Below are 26,152 nucleotides of genomic sequence, written 5' to 3'. Positions count from 1 at the left end.
TCCATTAGAAATTAAGTGATAACTGCAAAATCCTTTAAAATGTATGTGTATGAATTGGGAGGCTTCCCAATGCTATATTGACTGTGCCTATTTATGACAACAGGTTAATTCACTTGCCTTAGATCAATGCATAAGGTTAAAGATTCTAATCGTCACATTTGAATGTTTGTTAACTTGTCATTTTCCTTGCTTGCTATGACTCTAATGGGCTTGAAAAATTGGTCCACCAGTTTCTCTTCTCTCTCTCCTTTGTCTTCCTCCGCTTTCTCATTTCTTTCTCTCTTTCTCTCTCTCCTCTCTCTCCCTGACTCCCCCCTTTTCTTTGTCTCTTTCTCTCACTCTCTGTGAGGTTCATTGGCTTGACTAAATCTGAGTGTCCATAATGACTGTTTGGCATATTCTACAGGCAAAGGTCCCGAGACCCTTTTTGCTGGCTATAACCTCAATGATAATGAGTGGCACACTGTGCGTGTGGTTCGCCGAGGAAAAAGTTTGAAGTTAACGGTGGATGATCAACAGGCCATGACAGGTAAATGCCCTTGACTCCATTGCCTTTTCTTCTAATAAAGCTTCAGACTTTCTCATTTCCTGGCTGTGTGTTTTCAAACCAAGCCTCCAGCACAACGTGCAGCTTAGGCATCCAGACCTTTATTAACTCTGGATTTTCTAGCAGCGATTTGTTTCAATAAGCAGCCTTTTAGGTATTTGCTCCCAAGTGAACAGCACTTTTGATGTCATCTTCTTTGTCCTTTAATAATTCAAGAAGAAATTATGGCACATTTTAATCTCGTGGCCTGATAAATATCTTAGTGCCTCATAAAACATTGAAGTCACCGCTTGGATGCTGATTTCTGTTCAGTTTCTTTGTTTCTTGTATATTTGTGGGATGTACAGAAGCAAGTTCTGCATTTTTTTTAGCTTCTAAGTAAATAGATGGATGGACAAGCCTTCTGACAGGTGAACTTGCCTTTTCACTTTAGGCTATAATAAATCATTTGGGGTTATTTAGCTAAGGAGATTAAACTCTAATATCAAGGATGTCAAGTTCTATCCCCAAGTTGTAGAATCTTGACTGAGGGGAGCAGTCCACCCTGGAGACCTCAAGAAGCCAAGTGATAGAGGAATCAACATACTTTCATTTTCTCTGAAAGTCAATCCAAGCATGTGACCCACAGGGATATTAGCCCCTTCTGTAGATCACATCTCCACGTTAATTACTTGAGTTTAGGCACAAGAAGGTTCTTGGGCAGAAGGGACAGGTCTTTGCTAGATTAAACCCCAGAGGGTTCCCATGCTCCAGACAGCCCACCCTCAATGTGGAGCTTGACCTCTTGAGGGAAAGGGGTCATTGTTTATGACCCCTTTGTTATAAACAATGATCAAATTACACCTCATCCCAAAATACTTCAGCATGCATTTTCTAAAGATCTGAACTCCCTTTACCTAACAAAGTAAAAGTTACCAACCTCAGTAAATTTTGGGTTGATGCAACGTGTTTTATCTCTTCTGTCCTCCATACTGCAGTTTTCTTAGTTCACTCAATGTGGTTTATATAAATATTTTTCCCTCTAGCACAATAAGCCCCGAAGAGTCAGATCACTTTGTTGTCCTGTCTCCTTAGTCTTCTTTAATCTACATTTCCATAAACACTCTTTGTCTTTTATGACATTGATATTTTTAAAGTATGTGATTCCTCTCCTACCTTGTACGAATGTAAAGTCACTCAGTTTGTGCTTATCTGATGTTTCTTCATGATTAAATTCAGGTTTAACATTTCTCAATGAAATACCACATTGTCAGTGTTGTGACCTTACAGGATCCTATCTGGAGTGCATGCAGGGAGGCACATGCCATCCATGTCCCTGTTGGTGGTTAAATCTGATTAGTAGGTCTATGTGTCATTCAGTTTTCACTGTATAATTATTATGTTTTCTCCCTGGCAATGATAAACTGTGGAGAGACAATAAGACCAAACCCACAGCCTTATACTTTATCAAAAATTTTCCCAGGGTTTTACATTTATCAAAGATCTTTTCCTAATTCAGTCTTCACCACAGTAGTTACAAAATGATTTTTTTCAAACTCCAGCACCCCTTCCACATTTACAGCCAACACTTATTTTCTCTGGCAATCCACAACCCTCCCATACCTCTCCCTTCTTTCTTTGTCTCTTTGATTTTTCCTTGCCCCTCCTTCCCTCCCTCTTTCCTCCCTTCTTTATTGGTGTGGAACAACCAGATTCTACATTTTTCCAACAATTTATAATTACTCTTAATTATTTGGGTGCTCAAATTTTCCCTGTTTTAGCTAGTGTGAGTCCTGGCAAGCTGATAGCTACCATCCTTTGATATGCCCCAACTTCAATTTTATTTGTTTTAGTTCTTTCTTACTTTCTGGCATGGCATGAAGTTTTGGGTACGACTTTTATTTATCATACTCCCCTCTTGGAATTAGCCATTTAGTTTCCTAGAGAGGAAAAGGTCTGGGCAGAAAGGTGTACCCCACACTGCTGGGGTCCGCTTCCTGACCATTTCATCAGCACAGATAGGGATATACATTCACCTGCACATTCATATAAATACACACACGTGCATCTAAATTACATGTGTGCTTAAATGTGCACATACACATATTTTGACAACATGAATTCACACTGGTACCTTCATACCTGAAGCATTTTTTGTTCATTTTCCACATTCTGTATTTCCACCTTTTAGGCCAAGTTAAGAATCTTGACTCCTAGAGATCTCATTTATTTATTTGCTCATTCTTATAATGCATCTGAAATCATTTCAGAATTGCTTTGCCCATACCAATATAATCCAATAAATGAACTAAAAGTAATTCAATGTTCATTCATGATTCTTCTTCCCATTCCTCCCTGCCTACAACTCAACATATATATTCACATGCTGAGTTTATCAATAATGTGGGTTAGTCATTTAATTCATTTCCTCCTTCCATTCCATCCTTCATACCTTCTTTTTTGTTAAAGATCTCATGAAGGATACAATTCTTGATAATAAAAGCTCACCTAGATTTATGTACAATAAAAATGGTTTCCAAAAATAGCAAGGGGAACTTGCCATTGGGCTTACATTTAGAATGGGACATTTTTCTAACACCATAGCGACCATTCAAAGCTGCCCTGAATTGTCAAAGCAAATGGGCTTTTGCTTATTAAATAATGCAATCTGAATTTTTAAAAAAAGATCTTAAACAGGAAGGCACTAGCAACCTTTCACATGAGGTCATGCATTTCCCCACATCTTCAACAGGGCAGTACATACTCAGTCTGTCCCTCACCCAGGGTGGCAAGGTCAGGAGTAACTAGCAGAGAAACCCAAGGAAGGTCTCACATGGGAAAGGACTGTACAAAATACATTGGATCCCTACATGGAGAGGACTTGGTTTTCAACTCATTGCTTTGTTCAAAAGTTCTGGAATCGTGTGTGTCTGGGCTTGTATGTGTCCTCACTGAGTAGAGTGAACCATACATCCAGTTACTCAAGCCTGAGAGCCAGGAACCAAGGCTTCCTGCCTCCCCATCATCCTGCACATTATTAGTAAATCCTGCAGCTTATGTCGGCAAAATTATCTTATTTTGTCCAATTCCTGTTACAATTACGTCATTCTAACCTATTGTACCAACAAAAGGGCATACACACACACACACACACACACACAAAATGAGGTGAGAGATCTGCCCTGGGCCTCCTTTCCATCTCATGTGAGCCACTAACCTCTGGGGCTCAGGACTCTCACTCTGGCTCCTCCCAAAGGCTTTGTTCAGCTGTCTCCTCTTCCTAGAATCCACTTCTTCCTGTCCCTTCCCCAGTTTTTAGCCTGGCTTCTTCTTAATTCTTCAGATCTTATTTAAATATGATCTCAGGCACCTGCTCCAATTCCTCTGACGCTGACCCACCTGGATCATCAGATTCATAGCATTTTCTGAGTGTCAGTATTTATTTAGTTATATGCTCCCCTCTTTTTGTCTGCCTTTCCCCAGTGGACTGTGAGTTGTGTGAACACAGGGCCCTATCTGCTGCCCTCCTGTTTCCTCATTGCCTAGCACAGCACCTGGCATATATACTGCACCTGCAATGACTTTAAATGAATTAACCAATAGATTTAAGGCTTAGGAGCTATTTTGTTCCATATCAGAAATTTAATCTAATTCAGAGCAAGGCTGAGCCTGAAATAATTTATCTTGTCATCTGTTTTGACTTGGATATTGTCCTTTCTACGCAAACACACCATTCAGAAAACATAATCATTGTTTTTTTTATTTTCCTTTGCGATACTGGGGATTGAACACAGGGGTGCTCTGCCACTGAGCTACATCCCTAACCTTTTATTTTTATGTATTTTTCTTTTTAATTTTGAGGCAGGGTCTCTCACTAAGTTACTGAGACTGTCCTTCAGCTTTCTATTTTCCTGACTCAACCTCCCAGGTATCTGGCATGACAGGTGTGCCCCACCATACCCAGCTTATAGTTTTTTCTCATTGGAGGTTACTGTGAATCTGGTATGTCCTAGACACCATGATTGGAGGAATATTAAGATTTCTAAATTCTCTTGCCCACTCAATGTCTAGAAATGACAGTGCATTTTTAAATGGTTAGAACCATAAAAATCTTTCTTCATAAAATTTTCCTCCTTTAAAGCTTTTTACTTTTTCTTATTTACATGACGTACATTACATATACAACAGTAGAGGTAATAGCGTTACTGATGAAGATTAAACTCAGGAGTAAATTATAAATTCACTCTTTTGTTGTTGTTGTTGTTGATAGGATGGGACCTCAGGCCTCACACATACTAGGGAAGCACATTACAATTGAGCTATATTTCCAGCCCAGAAAATAACTTTTTAAAAGGCAATGTTTAAGCCGGGCATGGAGGCACATGCCTGTAATCCCAGCAACTCGGGAAGCTGAGTCAGGAGGATTACAAGTTCAAAGTCAGCCTCAGCAAATTTAGAAAGGTCCTAAGCAACTTAGTAAGACCCTTTCTCAAAATAAAAATAGAAAAGGCTAGAAATATGGCTCAGTGGTTAAGCACCTCTGGGTTCAATTCCCAGTTGGAAAAACAAAAGAAAGAAAGGCAATGGTCAATGTTTTCTAGGTGTTAATTCCCCCCCCAGCCCCGCCCATGAATAAGGCTTTTCTGCCATCAATGTCTGTGTGGTTATATATGCTTAATATAGTGAAAGTGGGCTTTTGAGCATAGACCATGCTGTTTTTGTCTTGTGACTGGGCCATTGTTGCCTCAACACTATTTTACTACCTTTTTATTATTTATGCTCTGCATAAATATTCTATTCCTTTGAGGAAGGAAAGCAGATATTAAGTGTTATTTTTGTCACTGAACTTCTCAGTCCTACTAAACAAAATGTTCTTGTCTATTTTAGAGTTGCCAAGAAGTTGACAATTTAGAGTGGTATTTAGTTTCAAGTATTAGAATTTTTTTTTCTGGATATTTTCTTATTGTTGGCTGTTGACTAATAGAGGCTTTAAGAAGGAGCATGGCAGTATCAGGATTGGGCTGGGGTCCACTGAGTTAACACTCAAGATTTTAAAGCAGCAAAAAAGATAAAAATCAACACCAGGGATACCCAAACCCAGGTGATTTTTCATATTCTCTTCATATTCATTCTACATTGCTTATTAATTCAATGCCTCTGGTGTCCCTGGAGCTTTATATTTGGAAATTATTAAAGTTTGATTTTATTTGCTACCAAGGAGGGGAGAACCCTGCAGAGCAGTTTCAAGGTCATTGAATAAGAAGAACTATAGGAGATGAGGCGATGTCATAGGAGAGCAAGAATTGCAAGGATTGTAACAGTATTTTGCATCAGATAGACTCTCAGAAGACATGGCATGCAGAGAAGACCTGATTACTTACAGTGACACCTTTGTTTTACAAAGAAGTGTGTAGAGTGGTAATCAGAATAAACCAATAGCCAAAGAGAGAACATGGGGAGGATGCCTGGAGTGATATCAGAAAGGATTAAGGATGACTAAAGAGTGTTTGAAAGTTAGGTAAAGTACAATTCAGGGAATTTTTTTTTTTTTACAGCAATGAGCTTATGATCAACAAAGTCAATTAAATATGTAAACAGTTTTTCTTACACATCAAAGGGCACATCTTTTATATTCCACATATAGACAATTCCTTAAGATACCACCTAATATTTTACTGTTTTGCTTAAAGACATGGAGGGCTGTCACACTGGTTTCAGAACCCATGTAGGTGGGCTGTTCAGTCTTCATAACACCTGGGAAGAAGCCCAGGGGTTCAGCCCATTTTATCAAGGGATGATTCTGCAACTGGCTCTATTAATTATGTTCATAATATCCTGGATGATAGGCTAGGGTAAGCTTAGTAAATTTTCCAATTATGCAAAAATTGGGCAGGGAAGCTAGTCAGGAATCTGGCTGGAAGAACTTGATTGTAATTTAAATGACCTTTTTGACTTGCAGCAGAGAGTGTAATTAGACAAGAACATGATGCTAGGGTCTGGGGTTTTGGCTAGGTGGTAGAGTGCTCACCTAGCACCCCGTAGGTGCTGGGATCGATCCTCAGCACCACATAAAAAGTAAAAAAAATAAATAAATAAAGGTATTGTGCCCAACTATAACTCAAAAAAATAAAAATAAAATAAAAGTAAAAAAAGAACAGGATGCTAGGAAGGAACTACTAGTAAAGAGTACCCAGAACTAAGTTGGCTTTGATGAATTTGGGAAATCTGGGGGAATGAAGATTGGGAAATCAGCAGCACTGACTAGTGAATCACTAAGTCAATCCCCAGCTTCCTGCGAGGATGTTTCAAGATTGTACCTTGTAGTAATGTAGCAAAATGTGATGGTATTCTCAATTTGCTTATGCTTTAAATGAGTACATTGTGCTCAGTGTGGTTATCCAAAACAAAATGATGCCAGGAAAATGGCATTGTTCCAGAGAGTCAAAGATTTCTGAAGTATGTGAGAGAACATTTCCTCAAAGAAAGACTGCTAGCATACTTGTCACAGGAAAGGAAGAGTGAAAATAATATATTTAACTTTAACCTATTTTTATGGTCCACTATTGGAAAAAGAGTCAGTAACTCTTCACTCTTTCTATTAGTATAGGAACAAATAGAATTATATGTTTTTCTGGGAAAAATATAAAGAAAAATATCACTTAAAGCTGTGATGTAGCAATTTCTACTGGGATGATTTAGGACAGTCATCATCCTTGATTCCTTTCTCCCTGCTTGCCTTTCACCTTTTCTTTCTCTTTCCTCTCCTCTTATTCATGTCTTCTCCTCTATTGTTTCCTTCCTTCCTTCCTTCCATCCTTCATCTATCTATCTATCTATCTATCTATCTATCTATCTATCTATCTATCTATCTATCTATCTATCTTATCTATCTATCTATCTATCTATCTATCTATCTATCTATCATCTATCTTATCTATCTAGCTATCTATCTCTTTCTCTTTTTCTTTCTCTCATTTTCCAGAAATTCTGAAACATTTTTATTGAGGATGATTTTTAATAAGACTAAAATTTGAACAGGAATTCAAACCTGACCCAAGAACATTTTGTTACAAAAGCCAGCCTTAGCCCGTAACCTGTGTACACATCAACTATGTGTACTTACTATATGTAACTATCAAGGATGATGTGGGATTCTTATATTTTAAAATGTGATATTGCTATGGAAGTCTGCATTTGAAAGTAACTTTCAGATTCAGAAAATGATAATAATTTGTTATCTTTTACTTTAGGTCAAATGGCAGGTGACCATACAAGGCTGGAGTTCCATAACATAGAGACTGGCATCATCACAGAACGTCGGTATCTTTCTTCTGTCCCCTCCAACTTCATTGGACACCTGCAGAGCCTGACCTTTAATGGAATGGCATACATTGACTTATGTAAAAATGGTGACATCGATTATTGTGAGCTCAATGCCAGATTTGGCTTCAGGAACATCATAGCAGACCCTGTCACATTCAAGACCAAATCGAGCTACGTTGCCTTAGCTACCCTGCAGGCCTACACTTCTATGCATCTTTTCTTCCAGTTCAAGACTACATCCCTTGATGGGCTAATTCTATATAACAGTGGGGATGGAAATGACTTTATCGTAGTTGAATTAGTTAAAGGGTAAGTGTATGTTGGCTCAATGACAAATAAATAAAACTTCAGACAAGCGGACCTCTAGTTCAAAAAAATACATGTGAAACAATGTGCTGGCATATAAGGTGGTAAACAGGAACAGGGACCTCATAAATGAGGAATTAAATAAAAATGGATTCAGTACAGTCCTTTATATAGACATCTCCACAGATGAAGTCCAGATAACATCAAGTTCTAATTTATTAGGCCTTCTATAAAAATCACACTTTCACTGTGTATTTCCTCATTATGCAAAATATATTCTGCAAAAGAATTTATACAAGACTATAGGACAATCTCTGCTAATTCAAGTATTCAGATTACTTGAATTTTACTAAATCTCACTTAATTTAATTTTATGACAGAGTTGAATAATTTAGAAAGGATTTTTTTTAATAAAATTTCTTTGGAAGTAGGATGAAAAACTGATGACTTTATTTATTTGGACATTTATCAATCACCCATTTAGTGGCTGTTATTGCATATTTACAATAGGCCAAATACATAAAGTTCCAGAACATTTCATTTCCAATATAAAAACAGGGATTCTAGAAAGGGGGTGTAAGAAACTGAGAACCACCATGCAGTGTGGTGAGCAGATAATGGAGAGAGAGTTGGGAATGTGGAAAGCATATTGAATGATCCTCCCTTCTGCTGAAATGGAGTAGTTTCTTCCCCTCTGATTAGCCTCACAGAACTCATGCTCAGGACTTCTAGCAAGGGTGGAGCCACCTGTAAAAGACTCAAATCACCATTTGTAATACCTGACTTGGGGCTGGGGATGTGGCTTAGAGGTAGAGTGCTTGCCTGACAGGTAAGAGGCTGTGAGTTTGATCCCAAGAATCCCCCCGCCCCACCAAACATGTGGCTTGACTCCATCAAAACATTATGACACTTTCCTCTCTTTCATTTTCTCCTCAGGTACTTACATTATGTGTTTGATTTGGGAAATGGTGCTAACCTCATCAAAGGGAGTTCTAATAAACCACTCAATGACAATCAGTGGCACAACGTGATGATATCAAGGGACACCAGCAATCTCCACACTGTAAAGATTGACACAAAAATCACAACACAGATCACCGCAGGAGCCAGGAATTTAGACCTCAAGAGTAAGTACCCGCTGAGTCAGAGGCACCAGCATCACACCACATGGCCAGCACACAAGTGGAAAATCCCTTGCTTATAGATGTGTACACGCCTCTGTGTTTGTGTGTATGTGTGTGTGTGTGTATGTGTGTGTGTGCGCGCATGCGCACACATGCACGTGCATACTTCTTCTGCAGAGGCTGACCAGAATTTCATTTCCAGAACATAATTAATAATACAACACACAAGGCTCTGTTCTCACTTTAATGTGAAAGAACATATGTATTTTTAATACCAGCTCAAAAAAAATGCAACACCTAAGAATGCATGCATGTTTAAAATTTAAAGAGTGAGAAAAATGTACTCATCATCTTGATATCATAAGGAGAAATTGCGTATGCAAAGTTTCCTTAGTCCCCGCAGTTTTCAGTTGATTCAGAGTCAAGGTAACCAGACATATGAAGAGTTTCTGCCAGCGTTTATTACTTTTCTTTCCTTGGTGAGATTTCGGAGATGCTTTTAGACCCTCTGACCAACAAGAGTCTGAGCTTGGATTATCCCAGGTCTCCAGCAGGGAATTCTATTTCCTCCCCCAACTCCTTAACACACACACACACACACACACACACTGACACATATGTGCAGGAATACTTCTTTCACCAGCTGTTAAGAAAGTCAAACAGACCTCTTCCTTTCTTATTAATATTTGATTTCTTGAGTGAGCAAGGAAGAATACTTAGAAGGTATGTCGATAATAGGAAATAACAAAGTTTCTATTTGAATGAAACTTTGTGATTGACTAAGAACAGTATCCAAACATCCCATCTGATTTAACACAATCACAAGCATTGGGGAAGTATCATTGGCAGGTTATTCTGAATATGGGAAATGTGTTTGAATGACTTGCCCACAAGGAAAAAAAAAAAACTACTAGGCAGAAAGCAGCAAACCTTGTTCTGCCCTCCCCCCCCCCCTCTCTCTCTCTCTCTCTCTCTCTCTCTCTCTCTCTCTCTTGCCTTCTGTTCCATCCTGATACATTTCAGAGCCCTGGAGATAACATTGCAGGCATAGTTTACTCAAAAGGAGCTGCTCATTTATATTGATGGGATTTTCCCCTTTGATTTAAAGGGTAAACAAACCATGGAGTCAGGCAGCTAGAATGAGAAAACCCAACAGAACTCTTTCTAGAGAAAAATACTTTTTCTAAATAAGGGGAAAGATGAAAGAAAAGTGTTCCACTTTCTGTAATTGCAGAATACATTTACTTTTTATTTGCCCAGCACCTAAAATGTGTAGTAATGGCCATCTCCCTTTTTCCACAGTGGCCTCTTGTTAGCTTCAAAGAGATCCTGTTGGTGCCCACAAATCTAATAGCTTAGCTCAAAAAATTACATGAAATTCAAAGAAAATGCTGTGTAACAGCCAGACCTCATTCTCTTTCTTCTCTCTGACTGGGGGGAACAGAGTGGGTTTTGTCCTTTTTGGAGGGTAACCCTGTTTGGCACAGAGGACTCGGTGGTGATTTTCAAAAGTGAGCATAACAGGAGACTGTGATAGGATTCTTTCTGGTATGGGTAGGTGTAGGCTACCATTATAAATCTTAGAAACCTACACAGATGATTTTTCTTAAAACATGAAATGTTTCTTAATTCTGAATTTAAGAAAGGATTTTCCCATGATAAAACTATGAAGTATATAGCAACATATTATACAATATTAAGATATCAAATATTGAATGCTTAGTAATCCTTGGCTTTTTTTAAAGTAACATTTAAATTAGAGTTGAATTTCCCAAATGAACAATTTAGATTCTTTACCAACAATTATCCCCTTAAACTTTATGAAATTCCTAAGTGTTTACAGACTTATCAGACCAAACCAAAAAATGACAGCAAGTCCCTAAAATCAGGCTGAGGTTTGGGCTTATAAAGTAAGTGTGCATGATCCATTGGCAGCAATGACCCCAAAAAGCCCTCTTGCTGTGTGTGTCATGAACCCACGTCAGGTGGGGAAAGAATGTGGTCTGGGGTATGACATCCATCTCCACCATAAGCACCTTTTGGTATGTATGGCTATAGGCACTAGCCACAGGTGAGTTCTTACTGAGCTCTGACCCTGTGCTAATAGTGAAGAGCAGAGTTGGGAAGAAAATGACAGGCTCCTGTAATGAAGAGCTCCTGTGTCCCAGAGCAGATTGATGTTGAGGGATCAAATAGGACTGAGAAGGGCTAGACATTGTGAAACTATATCAGGGCATTGTAATTCATCTGGGAGCACCAGGAAGACTTCTTGAAGAAGCAATGCCCAAGAGACATCTAAAGTATGAGTAAAACCAACTAGGAATCCTTTCTTCTTCCCACCTGCCTATTCATAGGAGTGTGGGAGGGGCTTATGTGGACAAAGAAACTTCTACATGAACCCTTTACCCTGAATCCAGCTGCATTATTTTCCTCGTGCTAGTCATGTAGGATTGAGGCACTCTAAATGCAGGGAAAAAAATGGAATTTTTCTTATTTGGGTCAATTGTTTTATTTTATATGTGTTTTCCCTACGAAATATACTTACTGTTAAAGAATTAAAATTATCAGATTTATTCTGTACCTAGGTCAAAGTCATTGTTATCATCTTAGGTTCTTCTCAAAGGGAGGCCAGTCCTTAACTACTTTCAGAATCATGTGGTGGTATTAGCAAAGTACAGATGTCTAGATCCCACTGCAGGCCAACTGAGGTAGTTATCATTCAGGGAGGATGTTCGAGGAATAATGATTGTCTGCAGTTTCAGGGAGGTCTCCCTGATCTAGATGCCATGGTTGTACGATGTGGGGCACATTTAATTCACTTTTACTTTTTCATATAAATACTGGCTTTGCTTTTTACACTCTATTTTTTTACTGATCTCATGCATGCTAGGCAAACACTCTACCACTGAGTTACACCCTCAACCAAATTTATTTTTCTTTTATGTTAGAATTCCACTTTTGCTTTTCCTGTCAACCACTGAAGTCAGGTTTATTGGTGGATTTTAGAATTTTTCAATTTTTTTTCCTCACATTACTATACCTTAAAAGAACACTAGAGGGCAGCATAAGGCCACAAACCACGCTTTCTGGTGGTGGTAAGGGACCTCCTTTGGTGCTGGGAAGGAAAATTTCTTTGTTTTCAGACATCTAAAATTCCACATTTAGCCTTCACAGTAATTCTAGCTTTTGTCTGTGGCTCTGTTTTATTTTATAGATAGAACTTTAGTGTAGAAATTTGAAAGCTAGGGGCCATGTATTCTGTTCCCTACCTTGATTCCCATGGAGATGGTCATAAATGGGCAGGAATCTAATGATCTTTCTCTGAGAAGAGGAATCCCATGCAGGTGACCTTGTTCAAATTATCTTTCGTGACACTGCCAGATTCTCAGGGGGTTGTGTGTCTCTCCCTGCTGATACAGTTTTGCTTTCATCTTTATTTCCCAGCTGTTTGTGTTATATTTCCCCTGGCTATTATGTACAAGCTGCAACATACAATGAAAGGAGCAACATAAATTTGCTCTCTAGAGTCACTTCCTAACACAGCACTGATTTCATTTGGGGACTTTTGTGTCCTGCCCCCTTTAGTGGGATAAAGGGTTGCTTTAATTCCTCCTTATGTTTCTTCTTTTGTTCCTATATTTGGCAAAGTTGTATGTTTGTGTGTGTTTATATATGGGAAGGAGCTAATATTTATCCAGTCCTTACTAAATACCAAGTACATTTAAATGAGGTTATTGTATGCAATCCTTCTGATTACCCAGGGATTTGTATTGAGGTCAGTCTTGCTTATTTGTTAATCTAGTTCAAGAACAAAAATAGAAAGGAAGAATCATTTGGGGTTGCCATTTTCCATAGGTACCCTTCTTTAGAATATTAACCTAAATTTATCATTCAGCAAATTGAGGATAAATCGTTCTTTTTAATGGGGAGAAGAATAAAGATTCCTGGGTGCATAAGACAGAGAGCCCTCAGGTGGCCACTTAGTGAAACAACATGAAATGAGCATTTATTTCTGGGCCACTTCTAGGTCAACCCAAGCAGAACTTGGTCCTTTCTTCTTCCTTTATTCTCTCTCTAACTAGCTCCCCTTTTAAAAAATTTGTCTCAAAGGCCCTTGAGCCCTTGTGCTATCTAATGATCTTGTTGCTTTCCCTTTTACCCTCTGTCTCCTCCTTAAACTTCCTCACATCCTTCTTTAATCTCACCCTGAAGCTATCTGTATCTTTCTGCTGAGTCTGTAGAGTCTCCCAATCAGAAACAACTAACAAGTGTTGTCCATTTAAACATATCCCATCTCTAAGAAAACTTGAAGAGAGATAGTAGTCTTTTCTTCTTGATCTCAGGCCAGTCTGTTACCCCAATGCCCACCTTCTCCAGTCCTGAATAGAAGTCACATCTTCCCATTTTCCAGCCTTTCATATTGCTATCTGGAAAATGTCCATGAGGCAGCCCAGTGAACCAGATTGTATGCAGAAGTCCTATCCTGTTTAGGCATGCCCAAGCTTTGTGTATTCAGCCCACAGGAAATCTGATTGCCCACCTGCCTTGCCTAGATAATTGGCTTAAATAGAAAATGTTCAGAGAAGAGTTGGACATTTAGCTTAGCCTTTCAGCAGGATATGACATTGAAAATGGAAGGAGGGTCCTATGGTCCTGTAGGTTGGCTGTCTTTATTAGAGTTCTTTTTTTTTTTTTTTGTAACAGAAAGAGAGTTACTAACATTACTTCGGATTGTGGGAGATTATTTTAAGTATCCACTAGGAAATTAGGAAGATAGGGAACTTTCAGATGCTGAACAATGAGGCCACTCAGAGGATGACAGCTTCGTTCTAACCTTCATACTGGAACCTCATAAGCAACCCTCTTAGGGTGTTCCCTTGCATCTGCAAACGCTCTGTTTCCCAATCCATTGCCCCACCATTATCGCAGCTTGGAGACCTCTCTGTGTTTGTCCACTGGCACTAGTGGGAGAGCACTTGTCTATGGCCCCTGGATTCCCTGCTCTTGGCTTCCTCTACCTTGCAGCTTCTAGGCATTGCTTTGTCCCTGTGTGTTTCTCCTTCTGTCTACACTCCCCTTTATCTCACTTTCAAATTCCTCAAAAGACAGGATTAGAATGGTGGTCCTGTCAACATCTGCTCTAGAACATTTCTTCATGGGCTTTTGCCCTGCTTTCTGGCCAGACTCACTGCCGTACTCCAGTTAGCTGTAAGCCTAAGTCACTCTTCATGGAGAAAGATGAAAACCTCCCAAGAAGGAGAAGGCTGTGGGTAGAAAAGCTCTCCACAGCTTCTCAGAAGGGAGCAGGGAAATTTGCTCATTCAGAAGAGCCCTGAATGTCCTTTCAGAAGGTGGGGAAGGGGGAAGACGGGATTTTAAGTGGGACAGCACACTTTGGAATCATCCTTTGACTTCCAAGCAGAGGACAGACTGTGGCTTCCGGGAAAGGGATCCTTGTGGTGGCAATCACCATAATGCAGAACAAAGATAATAAGGCTGAGTTTCAAAGTAAGACTTGAGGTTTTTTTTGTTTGTTTGTTTCTCCTTTTCCCACACAAGAATTACAGAGCAGTTACTTGGAAGACAATTAGAGACATGAAACCATTGTTTCTTTTCTGACATCTCCATTGACTTTCCTGGCTTTGCAGAAATCAGTCTCAATCTATTCTCTTTACTATAAAGCCTTTGTCAGTTTGCTGTGATCCCACTCTTACCTCCCCCACCCCAGTGAAACTCCATTTCTGTCACATAGGCAGTTATCTGGGACCTGCTGTTTAACATTTGGTTTGAATGTTCTTTCCTCTGCTTCCTTGTGACCAGCTCATAACATAGCACATGGTTTAAGCATTTTTGTTTGTTTTTTTTTCCCTAGACAACAAGTCTTTTTTTTTTTTTTTTTTTCTTTTTTAAAATCCCTTACCTATTTTACTCATTTTGAAAGCTTTCTTACACTGGCCACAGTTTTTCTATGTTTACTTTTTTTGTTTGTTTGTTTGTTTTCTTTTCAACTCTATTGGAGATTTCTCTCACCACCATTGGGATCATGGGAACTTAGAGCAAGAAAGGATCTTGGGGCTGGGGATATAGCTAGTTGGTGGAGTGCTTGCCTTGCATGTACAAGGCCATGGGTTCAATCCCCAGCACCAAAAAAAAAAAGAAAGAAAGGATCTTGGAGAAATTCTGGTCTGACCAGTTCCTTTCTCTGGTGAGAGAAATGTACTGAGGAGGAATTGACCTGCATCACTATGCATCTATTAGTGTTCAGATCCAGCCTTCTAATTCCCAGTTCAAAAGTTTTGCAACAGACCAGGGAAAACCAGGTTGCTAGTGACAGTCTGAGACAAGAAATTGGAAAGACACCTGACACTTTATGCGGACTCCCTGGAGACTGGTGTGATTAGTCTCAGCACAAGATAGAGAATGCTGACCTGTGGCCACCTGTGGGCTCTTTGCTTCCAGTGCAGCATTAAAGCCTGCATCCTTCCCATTTTGCACATGCCCTGGTGCTGGTTTCTGCTCACCTAGCATGCTTGCTGAGCTCTGACAGCCACTGGCTGTCAGCCTGGAACAGCTGCAAAGAGATGATACCCAGGGAGAAATAGCTTTCCTTAGTCCTCCTGCAGCAAAGTGTCTCCCTGAAAGCTGAATCCAGTGTTCAAATGCCTTTCAGGACAAAGTGCCGGTTTACCATATACCCATGGGGTGGTGACTGGATGACTTGAACTCCTAGGAGCAATGGCATCCATGCAGTGGAGAAGCAAGTATCTGTAGGTGCTTGAAGTTGAGTTCTGGAGGGCCGGGGTACAAAGCACAAGTCCTCAGCCACATCCAGAAATGGATCTTTGGTGCTGGTCACCTTACAGGGAATGTCAGGAGTGAAGTTGAGTTATCTTCACAGAGCTTGCTTGGGCTTTGTGGTCAAGAGCTCCTTTGCCATCTGGGAAAGCAAGCTGGGCACCATGCCTCTCACTCAAGAAGGAGTTACACCTTTACAGTCTCTGGTTCTCAGACATTACTTTTTTTTTTGGCTGAAGGGGAAATCAGACAAATGTCTTTGGAATGCAAAAAACATAAACCTACTCAGACTAGCTTGATATAAAAAGAGGAGGAAGTGGCAGGTGATAGTGTTCAAGGGATCCAAGTTCAAGAGGACTTTCAGCAACCTACCAGCACTGCTGCCTCTCTTGATTCCTATTGGGCTCCAAGCTGCCTTCCTTTGGCTTCCCAATGAGCATTCCCTCACTCTTTTCTCCATGTGGTTTCAAAACTTTAGTCAACGTGGCCTCCCCAGATCTGGCTGTCCACCCCTGACCAATGCAAATACCCAGGAGTGATTCATTTGAGTTTAGGACCCCAGTTGTAAATTTGACTGGGACCAATGTTGTTCTGTGGCAGGGATGAGGGGACCAGATACAAGATCAACATTGTACAGTTTTGAATTCTCTGATTTTGTTTGAAGAAATATTTTGGTAGGGTAGTCAGGGTTTAAGAAGGATCATAAAGGGCTCCCAAACGGTGATCTTTTAACTTTCTATGAAGGAATTATGGTAGGGTTGGCACACCTTTGGAGCAGGGCCTGAGAATAGGTCTAGTCATTAAGATTGTGAAAAACTGAACACTCTGGCACCAAGATATTTGAATGAATGAAAGAACTCATAAATGATTGAGTGAGCGGAACTTTTTGTTGTTGTTGTAAACGACAGAGACTCTATTGACCTGAGATCAAATGGAGATACAAGAAACCAGAAAAAGCAGTGAACTCACAGAAAACACAGGAGGAGGGGGATACCAGATTTTTTTTTCTCCCTAGTGGAATTACAGGGATTCACAGCAGGCTCCTGTAGGTTTTTAATGGTCAGAGAGGCCCCAGCTGACATCTGGGTAATGTTACAATTGTTCACTCTAGATCCCAAAAGGTTATGTCACTATTGTTTTCCAGCAGTTGTCTCCTTCAGTTGGGGTTCAGTAATAATGAGATTCTAGCTTTCTTTCAGGATGATCCAAGAATTCTAGTGTCTACCTCCACAGCCCTGATAAATTCCTCTTGAATCATTGGTCAAAATTTCAGTAGACTAGAAAGTTGAATGGGTTTAGTACAAAGTCACCTCTACCACTGCAGAGATACCCTGAAGCCAGTTCTCCCATCTTTACTCATGTAGGAAAGAACAGTTTTTATGGCATGGTGCAGCTGTTGGCCCGTGATTTTCTAATTTTCTTTCATACACTGGATGTTGCTTCCAATGCTATTTAACCACACTAGGTCAATCAGGCTTTCCCATTAACACCACATTAATGTAGTCTTTTTTTTCCTGTGTCTGTTTTTAAAAAGAGCCCTTTCTTGGCCTTTGCAATTAATTGCTGTGGCTTTTTATTAAAGAAAATGCAAGAAGGAATATAGCGTTGTCATTAAGGACACAGACTTTGGGGTCAGATAGATGGGAGAAATAGCATCTCTACTGTTTGAGTATGTCCTTGGTCAAAGCACATCACTATGTTCTTCATTATCGTTTACCCTTTACAAAGCCTTAGGTAAGGGATTGACAACGATTTTCTCTCTATTTTCGTGACAAACTGGTGAGGATGCTGTATTTAGCAACTTCCTGATACAATTGAGTGATGAAACTAATTCTAGAATAATAACCATAGTAATACTAAATAGTAATTATTTTAATACTTCTTAAGGCTTATCACATCCCATGCACTATTAAAATTATTTACTTGTGAAATCTCATTTAAATGTCTTCCAAACCACAATGTTAGCTATTATTGTATTAATTGATGCTCAAAGGTTTATAACAAGGTTGGGGGACCTTGTCAGCTCACCTGGATATGACAGGTGTTGGTAATATGTAGGCCAACTTCCCATAACTACTCTGTCACAGGAGAGTCTGGCATTCACAGGTCTCTAGGAGTTTGCTGAGTATGATGTCAGTCATTAGTATTCATAGCCCATCTGTAGGAGGTCCCCTCCTCCCTCTCCCACCCTTAGTCCCAATGATCTACCCTACTTTCTCCAACACACACTCCTCATATCTCCCTTGGCATTCTGGAACTGCAAAAAGACTTTAAACACTCTAAGGTTTGGAACTAATATGCTATTTCTATAACATAACAGACCTTTGCATTTATAATTTAGCATGCATAATTCCATCTATTTTTGAGAAATTTCATGGTCCGTGACATAATTATTTGTATTTTTGCTGGGACATAAGTATGAATCATGCACAGCAACAGGATGATATGCAAAACTGTGGCTTCATGAGAGAAACCATTTCTTGGCTTGGCTCTGTCCTTACTCTCCATTCAAAGAATAATAAATCACCTTCATCCTTGTCACCATCATTATTACTGTTCTCAATATTCTCATTTATTGAGGCACCTATGTGTCAGGCACTGTGTTAATGACTTAGGTGAAAGTATTACATTAAATAAGCATGATGTTTTAATTTAATTAAGCCACATTTTTTTTTGTTTATTATTTTAACCTCAAGCCATCACTTTAAAATGTACTGTGTTGCTGGTCCAGTGGTGCCTGCCTGTAATCCCAGCAGCTCAGAAGGCTGAGGCAGGAGGATCAGGATCCAGAGTTCAAAGCCAGCCTCAGCAACTTAGGGAGCCCCTAAGCAACCCAGTGAAACCCTGTCTCTACTGGAGATGTGGTTCAATAGTTGTGCACCCCTGGAGTTAATCCCTGGCACAAAACACACACACACACACACACACACACTGTGTTGAAGTATTTTTATCAAGTACCAGGTTAGACAAAATGTTTGGAACTACTTTTAAGACAATTCTATAATCCTTATAAAGCATACTCTTTATTCAAAAAATTGAAAGTCCCCGATCTATAAGACTAATCAAAACTCAAAATTCAGGCAGTGGTCTTGGGCCTCTTGCAGCCTCTGTTTCTTGTAGCTGCTGCCATTCTGCAGGGAGTTTAGGAAGGTTATTAGCTGATGTCTAAACGTGGTATGGCAAATCTGTCAACTTCATTTCTTCTCTTTGGTACTTTGCTATGTCCATCTAAGCTTCTCTGATGGACCCTCTAACCTTTTATCCCTGTGGACAGCAATGCCTCCTCTTCCCTCACATAGACTCTGACCACTGCTCCAGAAGTCCTGTGGGCCCATCATGCACATCGGGCCTGCCTCTGTCCATGAGAAAGTTCACTGCATCACTTGCCCCCTCAGCACTGGAAGTAAAGCCGCTGTCCAGTGCTCTCAGTTCTAGTCAGATGCCCCAAGATTAAAGTTTTCTCAGTATATCAGATGTCAGTTCTTCAGAGAACACAAACCATATTCTCCAGAAAACCTTCTAGTCTCTCTAGGCTTAGGTCCCAAATATAGTCCTCTGTTGGGGGTAGTAGTACAAACTCACTAAATAGTGAGGATACCTTCAAAAACATTTCCCAGATAACTTTCATACCCTTTTTATTATTGTTGTTAATATGTTCTTGATGTAGCTGAGAAGTTCAAAGACCATAAAAACAGTATTTTTACCTTTTCCTTTGTAATTTTGCATCTGGATTTCTGTCTTACCCTCACATCATCAGATATTTATTGTGTCTGCACTTTGGTCAGCACTCTTTGTGTTATTCTGTTTCATAGTATGGTTTCTTAATCCTTACAAAGATTAGATGAAGGAGCTATTAATGTCCCTATTTGACTGATGAGAAAATGGAGACTCAGAAAGACTTGAGTTGCCAGTTCTTATATAGCACCAAGAGTTAGAAATAGAATTTGAACCCAGGTCTTTAAAATTATTTAAATAATGCTATCTGCATTTGCCTACACATCTGAAGGGATCTCTTATCGATATTTAGAATGAAAGGTAACACTGATTTTAATCTTGAGGGAGGAAATGTTATAATAAAATGAAACATTTTCTCTTTCATATAAAACTTAGTTTTCCAACTTCTGCATTACTATCGCATTGGGTAATGCTGAAAATTTCTTTTAGAGTCACTGAAAAAGAAGTGGATATTTCTGTCTTCACTTTCTACCTGCTTTTCCCACCCCTCAGCCTTGCTCAGAGCCTATATATTATTTCTATCTCCTTAGCCCCTGAAGGCCTCCTCATACATGACAGGCAGCAATTTTAATTGCTCCATCTTTTTTCTGTGTATCTTATAGAGCATTTGTACTTCTGAGTACTTACAACAGGCCCAGACAAATCTACAGTACGTGGTTGAGTGATTAGGGGTTGGCTTGCCAATCAGTCATTAGCTGGTACAGCTGGCTCTTTGCTAGTCTGCTTGGCTGTCATAGCCCTTCATCTCCTTAGCCTTGAGGGTAAATTCTCACCTCCCTGTCCTTGATGAGTGGTCCTTGCTTGAGTATTTTTGCATGTTGAAAGAACAAATTATGTGGAGACATGCCCTAGGGTGTTACACTATTCCAGCAGGATCTGGTGACCTTATTGAGAATATTCCATCTTCTAGGCACAGAAAGAATTCAGTTTAGAGACACACACACACACACATGCTTAAGGAAAAAATAAGAGTTTTATTTGATTCCATGAAGCACATAGTGTTTTAGAAGCTGCTCTTTGGCAACATCAATAAAGTGTGTGTGTGTGTGTGTGTGTGTGTCCCCACTTTGTGCTTTCAAGATATTCAGAAAACCACTGGTGGCTTTAACCTCTTTTATCCTGTATATATAAGCTGAAAGCCAGTCCCACTTTTTTTTGACCTGTATTAAATAGGCCATTTTTGTAGGGGATTTGCTGTTCCTTTGTACTTATTCTCTAGGTCTACCCCACCCAACATATTTTTTTTTTTCTTTATTTTGAAATGAGAAAATTTATTTAAAATCAGAAAAGTTGTTTTGGTAAAGAAGACCAAACTTATATAGAGCTACACAAGATTTCAGGGGAAATAAGAGATTTGCCCAGGTCCTTTTACTCTTCCCCTACTAAAATTTTCCATTAATTTCTCCAACATTTAAAAACTTCTCAACCTCTTCTTTTCTTCTTGTTGAGACATTTCAGAAAAACATGGAAGAGTGTGGTATAGTAGGACAGGAAATAACCTGTGGGTCTCAGGATTTTGATACCTTCATCATTGTTCTTATATCTGGCATGTGATCTTGGGCAGGTAACCTACCTTTTCAGGACACTTTGCTCACCTGTCAGGTTGGGATAATAATAACCTCCCTGAATGCTTTGAAGGTGTTCAAAGCAAACTGCTTGTTAATACTGTAACCAAAAACTCAGTCCTTGTCCCCAATACCAATTAGTACCAATTTAATAATGAGGACATGGTTTTGAGAAGAAAGAGAAACATAAGGGACTCTTGTCCTAGAGGCTGTGACTCTCCCCATCAGGAGGAAGGTGGGGGTGGTTTAAAGGAATTCTTCAAGAGTTACATTCCAGGTATGCTCTGGTAGGGGGTCCCAGGGAGCCCTGATGGTGTGATAGGATTCACTTGTTAATTTGGGAGGCATTCCCTTCCCAGGTCCACAGCAAGTATCTCCTTCCTGTAATGGGTGTGTTCAAGGACAATTAACTAGGGGAAGAAAAGAACACTGCAGTCTCCCTAATCTTGTTAAGGAGGAGGAGAGGACAGAAGAGAGAAAAAACAAGCCTTAGAGCAAAGAAGCTATTATATTCAGAAGGTGAAAGGACCACTATTGCAATCAAAAAAAAAAAAAAAAAACTTGGAACACTCAACAGAGAAGTTTTGCACACTTTTTATTACTCATATACTCTTTGGCATCAGCAGACAATAGAGAGGGCCACACCTGCCTACCAGGTTACATGCTCACCATGTAGAATGGATTTGTTCAGATGTTTTTTTTTTGTTTGTTTTTTTTTTTTTTTTTTTTAAAGAGAGAGTGAGAGAGATAGAGGTAGAGAGAGAGAGAATTTTTTAATATTTATTTTTTAGTATTTGGCGGACACAACATCTTTGTTTGTATGTGGTGCTGAGGATCGAACCCGCACGCATGCCAGGCGAGCGCGCTACCGCTTGAGCCACATCCCAGCCCCTGTTCAGATGTTTTATTAGTGCATTCTTTTACTTTACAACCAAGATTGCTCTGCTTTGGCCTCCACCTAAAGATTGGAAACCAGGGAGGTGGCCAGTTTCCCTTCTTCTCCCTTTATTTATCCCATTCCTTAGAACCCTTCTTAATCTCCCTGCCATGAACCACAGGCCTTCCTGGAACTGACTAGTGTTCACCTCCCAGAAGGGTTGCAGGGAGGATCAATGGAACAGGAGATGTCAAAGCCCCTGCCAAACCAAGTTACTATGCATGTGTAAATCAAAAGGGTGTGTGAGGTCCAGAGCCTCTGCCAACCCCATACACAGTCCCAGAGTCAGTCAGTGAGAGGAAAACAAAACTCACAAGGGCAACAAAATTGTCTGCTGTAGAGGATATCAGAGGTATCTAAACTGGCTGCTACTTGGATGGGGACAAAATTGAAAATACATATATACATATATATATATATATATATATATATATATATATATACATATATATATATATGTATGTGCTTGCGTGTGTGCATGTGTGTGTTTGTGTGTGTGTGTGTGTGTGTGTATATATATATATATATATATATATATATATATATATATATATCTATACTCAGTTTTCACTTAAAGGTAAATTTGAAAATTTAAAGCCAGGAGAGGAAGTTAGCTTGGCATGAATTTATATGCCTGAACTCACACCCCATCTGCCACAGTGTCATTGGCATAGACTGAATTTAAAAGAAGATAGATTACCACATGCAACCCCATAGCAATTTCGTTTTATTATTTCCCATTTAACATGCCCACCAGGTTTTCCTCACAGTCTGTTGACCAAACACAAACAAAATCTGTCTTCATGTTGTACGTTTTAGAATCGTACTTTAAAAAAAAAAATGCATCCTCCTTCTCTGGGCAATTTTATTTCAAAATTCCAACTAGTAATAACATTTCAGAATGGAAAGCATTCTCTCACTCATACTATAAGAATCATGAAAATATTAAGTCTGAAAGCCTTGCTATAGGAAAATATTGAAGTCTGGCTCAAGCCTGATGGGTGTGTCCCACCTCCTCAGTGGGAATCACACACATGGTTTCAATGTTAGGTTGGCTGGTGATTCCACAGGTGACAATTAGCTCTTTATGGAAGGCAATCAAAACCTAGCTGCCACATCTAAAAATCAAATTTTGGTGTCCTAAGAATTCCAGCCTCTTATCAAAATTTCAATATCTGATATTTACAATGATCAAGCAAATTGAGTCTTTTTATGAGATGCCTCAGGATGCAGATGAGTCTCTTATCATACTGGGATCTGTTAGCTTGCTGGGGCTCCTGCTAGCATTTATTACTATGACTCTTCTCAGTGAGCCACAACTCTTCAAAATACCCTGCATTTTTGTAGATAATGTTACTGGAATCCTAGGACAGAGAGGGGATTGACTTCAGGGATCTCAACAGACCAGTTCTGGCCACTCACCCTGAAAACCAAAAGAATAAAGAGTAGTAGAGGGGAAATGGATTTATTCAGCAGAGACACACTGGGACACTCAGGGTCGGGGGTGTTCTTGGCCCTGTTCTCCGGGAGCTGACATCAACTTCAGGTTTAAATAGGGGAGGCCACAAAAGCTGGGGGCAAGAATTTCACATAGTTAAGCAGTTTGGGCGCAATGGATCTGGCTGACCATAATCTCAGGTCTGGTTGTGGGAGGTCCTGAGGGTGTTGAGAAGTTGGTATTTGTAGAGAGAGCAATTCCATTCCCATCATGAGATGATGTTTCTGCTTAGGGAGTCCGTCCCGTCCCCAGGGTGATCTACCTGTGAGTGTCACAGTTCACTGAATCTTGAAAATATCCTTACTTTCATCTTGGTGTCTTCAGTCTTGAAGGGGAACAAGAGAGATCAGGTCAATTTAGGGTTAATCAACCTTGTATCAGTTTTTAGACAGATAGTCTTCTAAGTGATTAACATGTCTACATGCCAAGTTGAACAGAATCTGACCCCAGTTTAAGGTCAAAAGGAGATAAAAAATGAAGGCAGAAGTGCCAAGCTTTTATTCTGGTTTCAGTTACCCCTCAGATTTCTACAGGCCCAAGAAAGGACCAGTGCATTCAGCCAAAGCAGTCCTAAGTGTATCATAGCAATGGAGCTGCACAAAAGGACCAATTGCCCTTTGGAATGTACAGCATATAAACCCATGTGGATTAAATGACAATGATCATAATTTCAGAAGACCTGGGATTTTGATCAGAATTTGATATTTTTTGGTGCCATTACCTTGAACCACAGTTGCTACATCTATATCCTGTGTCCGAGATGACCAATGCTTATCTTATAGCTCACCAAGCAAAATAGAACAATACATGTGTGCTTGGTAAAATTGAGGGTTTACACCAATGTCAGTTATTCTTATAAAGTCAGAGCTCTCTATTCTGCTTCTGATACCTGACATTGATTGTCAAGGATTCAAAGCTGTGAGGAGGACCTCACTCACTCAGACAGGATTTTATACATTTAAATTCAGTTGTCTCTTATTTTTCTGAATTTTAAGGTGTTCTTTAAAAAAAAAAAAACTGAAACAATAACGTATTGTTGAATGGGGAGCAGGTAGCAAGGAGCCAAGAGATAGGTGATTGGTTCTAGAAAGACCATAGGAATCTTTGAGTGGTGGCTCAAAGACCAGGTGGAGTGAGATATCTGCAAACCAATAGAAAATGCAGATGAGAACCTTCAAACCCTCTAACACAGGTCTTCAGGGGTCCTTACAGGTAGCCTGGCTGTGTTCTAGCCAAATAAATGCAAGTACCTCTTTGTAATAACAGGGCAGCAGAGTACATGAGTCTAGAGAGAGTATGAAATGTCCAAAGGGTGAAGTATGCCTGTGGAGGCTGTATGAATGAGATGATTCTTTTTTTTTTTTTCTTTTCTTTCTTTTAGTACTATGTATTGAACCCAGGAGCTATATCCCAGCACTTTTTATTTTTTTATTTTCTAGTTTGAGACAGGGTCTCACTGAGTTGCTTAAGGTCTTACTATCTCACTAAGTTGCGGAGGCTGGCCTCAAACTTGTGATCCTCCTGCCTCAGCCTCCCAAGTTGCTGGGATTATAGGCATGTACTACTGTATCTAACTGAGTGAGGTCATATTTCTATATGAAGCAGCATAGAGAATGAGTGAATGGCTAGAGACAGAGTGGGGTAAGCTCACTTTCCCACAAGAATTTTACACTTATTTTAACTATAAAGGAAGATTCATATATGGGTTCTCATTACCACACATTGGTACCCCAGTTTCTGTATCTCTATCTTCACCTCCCTACATATAAATTCAATAAATGTCAATCAAAATTGCTCATGAATTACTCTATTAAATTACTCTATCAGAATGGGAAAAAAATTACATTGTACCAAATCTGTCCAACAAATGGGACGCTTCATCTCACTATTCAAAGAAGATATCAGTCGAAGTAAAATTTCCCGTGATTGACTTTATTCGTTTTTTTCTCAGGTGAAGAGAACGAGGAGGACAATTATAAGTGTTCTACCCATAAAATGTTTCCTCTGTCCTATTATTTAAATAAATGCAAACTACTGATTATTGAATATGAACAACTAACTCATCCATTCATTCATTGAGTCATCAAATAATTACTGAGTGCCTACTAAGTGAATGTGAGACTATAAAAGTATCTAGGTCATGATTTCTTCAAAGATTTTATAGGCTAACGGGGAGAAAAGGCTCCATACACAAAGAATTGGAGAAGATAAGATAATGGTCAGAAAAGAGGCTCAAAATTTTATCAGGATTGTCAAAGACCATGTTCACCGGTGGCTAGGGGAAATAGAAATACATTACTAAGGTGGAATTCTAGTTAAGCCCCTAAAATCGGATAGGATTTT

General features: G+C 39.5%; 1 protein-coding gene across 6 annotated transcripts in view; it reads left to right on the top strand.

The window, feature by feature from the left end:
* Nrxn1 (neurexin 1) overlaps positions 1 to 26,152 on the top strand; it is a 1,089,464-nt gene that overhangs the window by 537,418 nt on the left and 525,894 nt on the right. For all 6 annotated transcript variants that reach the window (XM_071601560.1, XM_071601558.1, XM_071601559.1 and 3 more), the window contains 3 exons: positions 407 to 529; positions 7,777 to 8,158; positions 9,092 to 9,282. In XM_071601560.1, the coding sequence (XP_071457661.1) occupies positions 407 to 529; positions 7,777 to 8,158; positions 9,092 to 9,282 (696 nt within the window). The remainder of the gene's footprint in view (positions 1 to 406; positions 530 to 7,776; positions 8,159 to 9,091; positions 9,283 to 26,152) is intronic.

The sequence above is a fragment of the Marmota flaviventris genome, chromosome 14 (assembly GCF_047511675.1).
Source record: "Marmota flaviventris isolate mMarFla1 chromosome 14, mMarFla1.hap1, whole genome shotgun sequence".
Lineage (NCBI taxonomy): Eukaryota > Metazoa > Chordata > Mammalia > Rodentia > Sciuridae > Marmota > Marmota flaviventris.
This window is presented reverse-complemented; position numbering and strand designations above follow the sequence as displayed.